Source organism: Centruroides vittatus, unplaced genomic scaffold (assembly GCF_030686945.1).
Source record: "Centruroides vittatus isolate TY-2023 unplaced genomic scaffold, ASM3068694v2 contig_958, whole genome shotgun sequence".
NCBI lineage: Eukaryota > Metazoa > Arthropoda > Arachnida > Scorpiones > Buthidae > Centruroides > Centruroides vittatus.
Window position 1 is genome coordinate 1331142 of NW_027122637.1, and position 12261 is coordinate 1343402.

Sequence of the window (12261 nt, forward strand, 5' to 3'; positions counted from 1 at the left end):
AAAGTTTTTATATTTTTAAAAGTTTATAAGTAAGGCAAATATAATTTATTATATACAGATAAATAATACATTATACTTTGTATTTTATTAATAGTACTGTACGAACTGTATATTATATAACTTAGATATTAATATTTATTAATATAATTAAAACAATATAAATATATTAAACATAATAAACTTTATAACGAAATGAATATAACTCATGTTTCTACAGTAAATGATAAAAAAAAAATCGAATAATATAATACAGCTTAATATAAAAATCAACATTTAAGCGATAAAATATTTCTAGAAAATATATTAATTATAAGATCACTTCAGAAAAATGTTAAATATATTTCTGAAATTAGAGATTTATCAAATTCGAAGTATCAACACTTCAAAATTATACACGAGTTACATATATAATAATAATTTATTTTATTCATTTATATTTAGGCCTATATTAGATATTTATTACCTTTTAAATTGAATTCAATGAAAAATATTATTACGATATGTGTATAATATATATTTTATATAAAATAAATATACATTAATATTAATATATATATATATGTATATTTATTTATTTATTTATATTAACATGTATATAAACTAAATTTTAAATCGATATATCTTGTCTTTAAGATCATAAAAAAATAATGAATAAAATAATTAATGTCCTTACATAAAACAAATATTCAAAACATCACAGATGACATGTTTATAATTTTTGTTCAGTAACAACTAAAATTATATAGATATATGTTCTAGATATTGAATCGATTATTTACACGACCTAAATAAATCTATGTGCAAAATATAGTTTATTACCCTTTCAATGAGATTATTTAATCAATTAAAATGATGTTACACTTTTAAAATTATCTTTCGTTACAAAACGTTTAAATTTGTAGGCCTACATCAAAAATAATTTTAATTGCGATGAAAATATTTGTAAGTAAATACATTTGTTTTGCATAAAAACTTCAGACAATTACTCAATTATAATTGCTTTTAAATTATTTCTTTTTTAATTCCGTGATTTTGAAAGTTATTTTGATTTAAAATACTGAATTTGTTAAAATGAAAATGAAAATTTGTAAAAATTCTCATTAAATTTTTATTTTATCATTTATTTTTGAATATGTTAAGTTCAAATTGGTACAATAAATGTTTAATTTTTCATTTCAACACCGGATGGCACCACTCAAACTTGTATATATCTAATGCAAAACAAATCTAGAATTAATAACAACACTGATCGAGTTAAATAGTATATTAACAATCTTAGTACGATTTATATATATATATATATATATATATATATATATTTCTTGTATAATTTAAAATTTTGATAATTCTAAGATCGCTAACTGATATTTAACTACGTTCTATTATGTAATTCAACAGAAAAATGTTTAAAAAACGCATTATATGTGAACCTTCGGAAACTCGTGGTCGATGAAGATTTGAATTGACGCGGGAATATTCTCGTTTAGAGGCGGTAGCGCCACCTTACCACGTGACTTTGCGACCCAAATGTCGGAAGTTACGAGCCAGCGAACGCATCCAGTGTTCGTCATGTCGGTATCTAAAGACAAGGAACAGAAGAGCGAGTGTCGAGCCAGCGATTTCGCTTCAAAAGAAGAGAAGCTGATTCAGTTAACTCTCGATAACAAACCAGATAAAGAAGATGCAGTGAAAAAAACGGAGAATGGAACCAATCCAAATCAGTCGGCGACTGCAGGGGAGCAACCAGTCGGATCTAGGAACGAACGAGAGAAACAGACGACGTCAAAATCGACCATCATTAGGACAGTTGTTTCTGCTGTGCCAGTTGTAGACCATTGCGATAAACCCATGTCGAAGTATGAGATTGTGACGGTCAGGGAACGGCATGGCTTTTTCAGGAAAGCTATCCCCCTCATGCCCGTTTCTCTGTCCGTTTTTCTTTGCATCCTAAACGTTTTAACGCCAGGAATCGGTGAGTAAATAATTATTTTTCTTTTTAAAAATTATCTTCGTACTCTAAAGAAATTTTTAGACTTGCCAAACTCGAAACCGTTTGGCTCGGTTATTTGCGCCATTGTTTGGAACGCTTAAAGTTTCCATTACGAAATGTTACATCCGAGATCAGAAACCTATTGTTTAATGCATTCCCTTAGACTAAATTATTTCTAAGTATGCCAATAGAGGTGTATGATTCAGTTAGATACCTGTTGCAAATCTGTTGCCATCGTCACGCTCGCGCTCATTAGTCCACCTCTTTAAAAGGATTAAGCTTAACTTCATAATAAAAAATATCTTTGTTTTTAATTATATTATTAATAAAAACAATATAAAACATTAACTATTAGGAATATTATAGATTTAAACAATATTATAATAATTAATATTTAAAATTTTTTTCGTTGAAATTATTTATAAACAGAATAAAATGCAAAGTATAATTTCAATTATTTTTTTAATAAAATAAAAATTTAAACAGAATTTTTTTAAAGTTTTTATAAATTTTAAATATATTTAGAATTATAATTTAACTGAAAAACTTAAATGAAAATGAGGGGGAAATATTTAAATTAAAATTTTATTTTTACCCGTCATTTCCTAGTCAAAACGAATTTACGAATTTGATGCGATCATTTACTATAGCTACGTTTCAGGTTTTGATCGTTACCAATGCTTTCAGAAAATATTTTATATTTTTTATTATTATTATTTTTTAACAATTTACCATTTAATCACGATGTTTGTTTTATGTCTTCTTCAAATGCAACATCCATTATGTTGTTGTAAAGTGTATAGCTGCTGAGTTTTTCGAGATACCGTTAAAATCGGTAAAAGTCTGTATCGGAAGATTTTTGTTTAATTATCCGAGGGACGTAAACTATATTTAGAAATGTTTATTAAATGAGGATATATTATCTGTAGGTTGGCCAATGAACTGTGTTTTCATAGATAAGCTAAAATATCGAAAAATAATCGCGAGGAAGCGAGTTATTTTTCAATCTTACAACTAAACTGTTGCAAAGAAGGGACATACATGAGACTGCATTTCCTATTGTCTGACGAATCTTGGCAGCGATCTCATCTGCTTTTGTGTTCATCCAACTGTTTTAGGGATAGATTGAGCTCTGCCAGACTACTTCAACAGTTTTCACTTTTGAAGTTGCTCTGTATCTATTTAAAGAATCACAATGACTTAGTTTCGGAAGTGGCGTTCTTATATTGACTCATTAAAATAGTTAAAATTTATATTATATAAAACGAATATTTTACATACTCTGAACGAGCGCGAATTTTAACTAATATTTACGTGAGGTTATCGTCGAATTTTTTATACCCTTTATCACTACAATATTTAAATTTTTGTGACTTTTTTTCGTATCGCGTGATGTTTATTTTAATGTATGCGACAATAAATCGACAGATCTTCGGTCTACAAAACATTGATCGAGCTATACATCAAATATTATAGGTTATTTTAGTCGCAGTTTCTTGCATATTACTCGAATAAACACAGTTATTTGAAATATTTCTTTATGAATGTAAAAATCATATCGAAACCAAATTTCCAATTACTATTATAAGTCGCAAGTAATTTAAATTAAACTTCGAATTCGCATAGTTATATTTTCGTGCAGAAATAGCTAATACATTTACAGATAATTATGTTTTACAGAAATTAGGAAAATAAATTTAAGAGAAATCATGTGATCACTTTGGCACATGACAACCAAGGTCGGATGACGTCATAAATACGATATTTGTAGCAACCTCCTGTTTATATTGTGCATCTAACAAACAAACTGTTTTAGTTTTTTTTTCCGTCTTTCTGTTCCTTCGAATACAGACCTAGTTTATTCTAAAAAGGTACAGGTTTTAGCCTAATAGTTAGGCATTTATCTCCTATTCAAGAATATCGAGTCGTTGCAGTTGCGATGTATCGCGTATCAACTTTAAATATTTATTGCAACTTACAGTTATTTATTTATTATATAATTTAAGTCCTTTTATTATGCATGATTTCGTTTATCAGATTGTTTCTACATAGTTAAATATGTGTTTATTAACACATATGCAACACGTAGACTATATAGCTTACTTAGCGTATATATATGCCTCAAAAATAAATTACACGAATATTTATGTTCATAACCAAAAAACATTAGAATATAAAATATCTTTTTGGGCAATAAGTATCTTTTTGAAAATAGTAACCACTAGCCCTGTCTATATTCATTGTTATCTAGATTCTCGATGTAAGATAGTTAATAATAGAAAACAGGAATGTTTCGGCTTCTAGTTAAATGTCTCGACTTTCTAGTTATAACTAGAAACACAAAACTATTATATATTAATTAAATGTATTCGATGAAATTGCATACTTTTATCAGATATCGACCGAAAAGTATAGTTTGGATTAATAACTTTCTTCGTTATTTTTACTTATAAAGTAAGGAAGAGGAATTTTAATGGAAATATTAATGTTTATAAGCATTTACACAATGCTAAATAATGCATTTAAGCATTGATTATAAATTTAGTTAAAATTTGGTGGGATCGCTTTTACCGTATTATCTTGTCGGCTCGTATAAATCCTAAACTTTTAGATACATAATTTGATTTATTTATCTTCATCTATTTCTAATATAAAAATAACAATATTCGTTTTCTAAAATGAATAATTATAATCTATAATTTTATTTATTTTTCTTATACAACGTCAACGTCAACGTCAATCGACAACTAATGTCTCCCTCCGTTGAACAAACCCGAATTAAAAATAAAGTACCAATAATAATACAATAAAACAAACAAAAGTTACGATACTTATCCTTTTCACAATATCATTAATTAATTCTTTTATTTATTAATGAGATTGTATGTACTGTTTGTTAATTCTGTAGGCCATATACTGTATATACAGTTAAATGAAAATATATATTTAAATTATTTCTGTCGATATAATTATTACATTGTAATAAGTTAAAATTTTAATTTATATAAATTTATTCGCCGTAACAACGATCGATATTAATTCAAGGTATCGTTAAAATATTAAGATAAATATATTTAATATCATTTCCATATCAATCTTTTTCTGACACGTCTTACCACTTATGTGGCGTTGCTCCTAATAGTTAACTCTTCATTCGAGCCTTTACCGTTCTTCTTGGCGAAATGTCAAAATCAACGTGTTTTAAGCTATCGTTTCTAGATAATTTGATGATTTATCATCTATGTATGAAAGCGTGTTTTATTACCAAGCCTTTTTTATATATATAATTTAAAATGAAACACGATAAACCGAACTATAACTTGTGTACAAATCTCTAAGTTTTAAACTTAGAGATTTGTACAAAAGTTATTTTGTTTCAAACGTGATTTACTTAACTTCGATCTTTCTATCGCTTGTTTGTCGACGATATACACACTGGCTTTTCTCCGCCCTATTTAACAAGAGAAAGTGTTCTTCCCGCTCATTTGGAACTATTACATCCATAGGAGTCGTGCAAGGTCGTACGACTCGGGTTTCTATCCAATATTTTGGGAACAGCAGCCAAGGGCGCGTTCCTTTGCAAAATAATATAAGCTCGATTTATTAGAGGATAATCTCTACATAATAATGTATAAAGTCTCTTTGGCACTTTTGTAATTCTGTGCTTTAAATATTTTTCACTTTGATGCGCAAACTTATTTTTAAAGCCCGTGTGTATTTTAATCGCCATCTCTTCGCATAGAATCGTGTACTTCCTTAATTTTTAAATTGAGAAAATTAGCATAATTTTGTAAATACTTGCTTTCATTAAATAAACAAAAACAAATTAACTGAAACGCGAAACAAATTCTTATCTGTATTTAATAAGAAAAAGCCCTTGTTTAGCAATATGCAAAAAGTCATAGATATAAAGATTTTTGCTTGTGATTATAATTAATGATATAAACTAAGATTAAATTTTAAAAAATGCAATCCAGTCAATGTTAAAAAGTGTATTTAAGTTGAAAGAAATAAATAAGTTTATCAGTTTCAATAAAACAAAATTAAATACAAATAATTCTAAAATATAAGTTTAATTTTCTTTTATTTTTTAAAATTACCGGTATGATTTATTGGAAAGATATAATAATTCTATTTTAATCATTAAATTTTTAAAAATTATTATAAAATTATATTTGATAGTTGTATTGTATTATAACCTTTTACAATATTAGTAGCTTCAATTTAAAAACAAATACGGTATTCATTGCAGTGGTCAATAATCATCATATTTCTTTACTACTGTAAGAATAGAATCCTAAGAATAGATATAAATAGTCTATTACAATTCTTAAAATGACAATATCTAAATTAATTTATTTGTAAGAATGAAAGAAAGCTCAATATTAAATATTTAAAAAAGTTTATAAGTATTTCAGCTTTAAAAAACTTTATAATTGAGATGAGTAAGACTTTTGAAGTAATACAAAATTATATATTTGTAAGAATAATATAAACTCAAAATTTTTAATTAAGTTTATTTATACGGAATTTCTTATAACTGAGATATTTTAAATATATTTTTGTGTACTAAAAAGACATCATTGTAAGAAAAGTGAGATTTGGTTTCAAAGATGCGTAATACTCATGTATTGTTATTGTTAAACAAAAGGTGTTGCGGGATTAACACGAAATTATCGATTTATAAGAAACTCATATCTAAATTGTTCGGAAATAATATATCCGTCTGTCTCTTACTCGCGATGGTAAATTCGTTTCAACGCCTAGTAAATTCAAAGTTTCGTTTTTAAATTTTGTTTGTAATTTTATAAAGTGAAGGGCGTTTTCAGTTTTCTTCTAACAGGTGGCGCCATGCATGGCATTCGACGCCAAATTTTGTTATTTTTTTGTTAAATTTCGTTCTATATTTTTCAATAAACGGAAACTCGTTAATGAACGAACTTAGATATTTCGCTGTCACATGATTACGCCCAGTCATTTTAGTGATACGCTCCTTTTATCTAAACATAATACTTATTTCACCCGTCATTTTAACCTTTAAATATTTCGCATTTTAATTTCTCAAACATTCTTTTTTATACGAACGGAAAGAAAATATGTTTTATTTATAGATCTTAATTTGTTTCTAAGTTAAGGAAAGAAAATTAATTTTCTTTTCCGCCCGTTTATAAACTCTAAACAAAAGATCGCAGTCACTACTTTATATTTTTAACACTTGAAAATCACTCTTTTTAATACAGTTCAAAATGGTAAAAGTTTTAGGATGTTTCCGATCTTATTATAGTAGAGAGTCGAAAATCGGAATCAATTGGGGACTGGGGTTGTTCAGATTAGTCATTTGTTCCGATTACCAATTATGTACGAAAAAATATATTAACCTGTCCGATGTTCAAATTTTTCTCCATTGCGTGTCGCTTCGTGTTGAATTTTTCTCCGTTGCATGTCGCTTCGTGTTGAATTTTCGTCGATTTTAAGCCTAACGAAAATTTTTATAATAATAATCGAGGCTATCGTATCGTTAAAAATTATTTCTGCATTTTGTACAAACAAAATAAATATATTGAAGAATATAAAAACATGAAAATTATACTTTAGAAGTAAATTTAGTATCAAAAACGTTCGATTCAGCACGGCACAGTCCGACTGAAAATCGTGCCGATTACCGGCGATTCCGATTACCAATGTTCCGATTAACGACTCTCTACTGTAATTAAAGAAGACGGAAAGAGAAAAAATATAAGAAATTTTATTTATTGAATTATTTATTAATGAATAATTATATTTTTTTTCCGATGGATTCTGAAATTAGTTCCATTCAATTCCGTAGCCAGAAATAAATCATTGGTGGGAGGCTAGATTAACAAATGAGGGGCAAACTGATAAAATGTATAGACATATAAATCGGCCTGGTAAGATTTATTTTAAGTATTGTATTATTTTAATTTTGTCACTTTTCCAAGCCTGTTACGGGCGATTATTATTAATTTAATCCGTTAAAAATAGATTTACATTATCCTATAATGCGAGGAACAAGGGTTGAACGCGCAATAAAAAAATTAAGACGTGAATACAACACAAAGAGAACGAGGTTGTGACGAACGATAGGTATTTCTCTCTTTTCCTGCCAGCCCTGTTAGTTACAGCCTGTGTATAAAAAAAGTAACATTTCCCTAAGTTTACGTGACAAAGGAAAAGCGTTCTGTGTGTAGGCAGTGTTGACTAAGCTGGAGACTATTATATGTTTTAGGGGTTTAGCCACCGTTGTAGTTTCCCTTAGCTACAGCACCTATTTCATTAAACACTTTATTATAAAAGAAGACAATTATATTTTTCATTCATAAGTATTTTTGAATTTCTAGGTATAATGTTTGTTTTCTTAATCGAAAGTTATGATGAAAATGAATTGCAAATTTGAAAGCTTAATTGCAAATATCATTAAGAGAACAATAAGAATATTCGAAAGTAACTTTTTCATTATAATTTTAAATGTTTAATAATGATTTTAACATTAATATTAATGTTAAAATGTTTTACAGTTAAATTATGATTTTTATTCATTTGTTATTTTAACTATTTAATAGAATATCTATCGTGTTTTAATATATCTTTCGCGTGTAAAATATCAAATAATTTTATTGCCCTTTTAGTACCGAAGATTTAACTTAACGTTTTCACTTTGTATTTGTATTTTTAACATTGGTTACACTAATCCATTGTCCTTCACTTTCGTTAAATGTAATATTACCTAAAATTCTACAAATAGTTACTTTGCTGGATACGTCAGATTTGAGAAGAGATATTCTATTTATATGCTCTGTACCTTTAAGATAAAGACTTTTTTATTATATAGATTGCAAATTGGTATCAGTACTTTAATAATAAATACTATTACAAATCTATAACGTTAAAGAGTTTCTAATAAATGAAAGTGTTGTTTTCTCCGTGTAAATTTTTTATAGTTGTAATGCTTTAAAAATCCATTTTCGTCCTACTTTAAAATTTAAATATAAATATATTTTAATAGATTATTTGGAGTAATCATTACATTAATAAATTGTAATATAAACTGCCGTTTTGTCATCGAGGAAGTCGTTATCTTTCATTAAAATTAAAAAAGTATGTTTAATTTTAGCTTGTCATATCAGTTACTTCTAAACAAATTTAAAAGTGGTTCTCGAAGATATGTTTGTAATAAAGTCGTTTATACTGTATTTATTTTTAAACTCTTCTTGAAGGAATAATCTTATCTTGTAAAAATCTACCGTTTTTTAATATTTAGTACGAGCTTCATTCCAATAAATTAGCGTAAATTAATAAATAAATTGCTTTGTTTCTCTAATTGTTTAATATGAATAAATGCTTTTGTTAAAGTAAACGAAAATAAATAATATATAATCTCGAGGAAAAAATTGAATAAATCTTATTTTTAGATTCGATGCTTTGGAATTCATTTATTTTCTTGTTAAGACATATTTAAACCTGAAAAGTTCAGTTCTATTATAAAATCCAAACATTTCTTCGCGTTTACAATAGAACAAAGAAACTGTTCTTTTCGTATAAAAGAAACAAAGTTTTTGCTAATCACTGAAGAAAGGACACACAAACGAAGCTTTCTAAAGGTAAAGAAACAGCATATTTTTTTAATTCCCTGCTGATTTTTTGTTGATTGCAAAAATATTTAAGGAATAGTGTTCCATCAGTTTCTTGTGCATTTTTTTTCTTATCTTTAAATATTAGTATTATTGAGAAGTAAAAACGCTAAAGTTAAGTTAAAACATAATGCTATTTTTATTTTAACAGGTTATTATTATTATAAATATTTAACCAAATGTTATGTTGAACAAAATGCTTCGTATTATTTGTATCAAAATGAATGAATTAATTAAATTATTAAAATTTAGATGGCAATCAAATATACTTAAAATATGGAATATTAAAAAAAATTTTGATAAATTATTTAGCCAAATTATTTGTTAATTTAACTAAGGAAAGATAATATATCTTTAAAGTGATTTTACATCAGAATACAACAAAAACAGTTCAAAACTACTCTGGTAAATAGGTTAAGAGATATTTGATAAATATTAGTGACTTTGTTTTAAATTACAAAACAGGAATTTAAAAAATAATTTTTAAAAAATGACGAAACAACTCTCGTAAAAATATAAATATAGAAATTATATCAAATTTAAATATTTTGTTAAAATTTGTAAACAATATTTTGTACGTACAGTACCTGGAGATTCACTAATTCACTAAAATTATTAAGATTACGAGATATAAATGTAAGAAAAAATAAAATTAGATTAAATAACCGAAGCTGTTAATTTTATTAATATTTATTTAATGTTAAATTTATTAATTAGAAGAGTGCTTGAAAAAAATTGTAGCAAAAGTCTCTCAAAATCGCTATCGCCAGTCAATACTTACTAAATTATACATAGGGACTATTTTAAGGTAAGTGTTTAGTTTCATTGATAAAAATTTGTTTATTTTTTTATGAATTTTAACGTTTATTCTAAAAACATTTTGAGTTTTCACTTGTAACAAAAATATGATGTATTAAAGACTCGATCCCAAAAATTATATTTAGTGTATTTTCGGATTTAGTTCTGTACGATATTGATCGAATCAGGTGGAGACATTTTCGACTTTCCAATGAGTCATTCAGATACCCACTTGCCATAAAATTGCAATTTATTTTATGGCTTTTACCATATTTTTTTTAACAAAAACTATCCGAAAGGTTATATTTAAAGCACGTGCGTGTATAATGAAAGGATATATAGAAACTTATATTTAGTAATTATATTTCATAAATTAACTTTATATCCTTGACAATTTATTTCATAATTATATCTTAAAATATAATTAAGACAATTCTATACTTTTACGTAAAATTAATATTAAAAGCTTATTTCGAGTTTATATTAAAATAATTAATAATTAAAAATAGTAATTATTATTGGAATTTATCCTTTAATCTTTATCCTCCGTAAAAACTAATTTTTAGTGGTAATTAAAATTTTTATTTTAAAGTTATTTATCACATTCACTTCGAATTTAAATACACGATTTTGCATTTTATTTGATGATTTGTATATTATTTACATTTTTTTACGATTTAATTTATGTAAAATTTCTTGTAATTGAATTTTAATTTTTACCTAAAACTATTTTCTTAGTTTATATAAGTATAATATTAAATACTGAATTATTATTGATATAATATTTTCTAAAAATATAGTTATTCAAATGGAACTTAAAAGTTTTGTAAATGACGAAAGACAATATACAAAATATTATAACGAACGTTATTCAGTCTGCCTTTTAAATTAAATTTCAAATAATAAATTTTCTGATAAAAAATCAAATATATTCAATTTAACTAATAGGCATTGTCGCACTTTAAAAAATGCGTAGAGGTACAACCTAAATTCTATTTAAACAAATGATCTCGTTTACAGTTGGCCCTGTTGTAATATTCAAGGATATTTTCACATTAAGGTACCATTGTGCTTGTCAACCATTGTTTCCTTCCTTTTTTCTCTTGTATAAACATTGAAAAGAATGCCGTTAAATGTTGATTGATCTATCTTAATATTTTTTAGGAAAAAAAAATGATAATTTGTTTTTCTATAAAAATAACAAAAACTTTAATAACTGTAATAATTTATTTTATGTAAAAAAACCATCACCGATGTCATTTCACACTAATTAATCATTAGATCTGATAAAGCAAAAAATGGTGGGTTTTTTAAATAAATTTTAGGATATTATATCTTAGTCAATATTTCGAATATTGACTAAGACATTAGAAACTTTCTAATATATAAATATTCGAAATATTGACTAATAATTACAGCATATTATAATATTACCTTTTTCAAAATTTAGGCAAATTTTTAGTAAGTGAAATTCAATTTAAAACTAATGAATATAGAAATAAACTTTAATATGTGTGATGAAAAACAATTTAATAATTGTAATTATGCCATATTTTAACAAAAAAAACTTGTGAATATTTTTTAAAGATGATATTTGATCGACAAATCAATCTATAAAATAAATTATGCACGTATATAAGCACACAGCTAAACAAATATTTACAAAGATATATATATATATTTCAAATAAATTTTTACGCAGTAATTTCTATCATATTTTATAAGCAAGAACTATAATAAATCTTTAGTTCTGTAGTAAACATTTTTTCCCATTTTGAAAAGAAAAATCCAATGTTTTTCTAGATCAATATCTTTTTCTTAAAG

At 25.7% G+C, this 12261-nt stretch overlaps 1 protein-coding gene across 1 annotated transcript in view; it reads left to right on the plus strand.

The window, feature by feature from the left end:
* The first annotated feature begins 1548 nt into the window (after positions 1-1548).
* Positions 1549-12261, plus strand: part of LOC136985326 (protein stum homolog) — a 67166-nt gene continuing 56453 nt past the window's right edge. Inside the window, exon 1 of the mRNA XM_067282592.1 lies at positions 1549-1972. Within this exon, the coding sequence (XP_067138693.1) occupies positions 1570-1972 (403 nt within the window). The 5' untranslated portion in view covers positions 1549-1569. The remainder of the gene's footprint in view (positions 1973-12261) is intronic.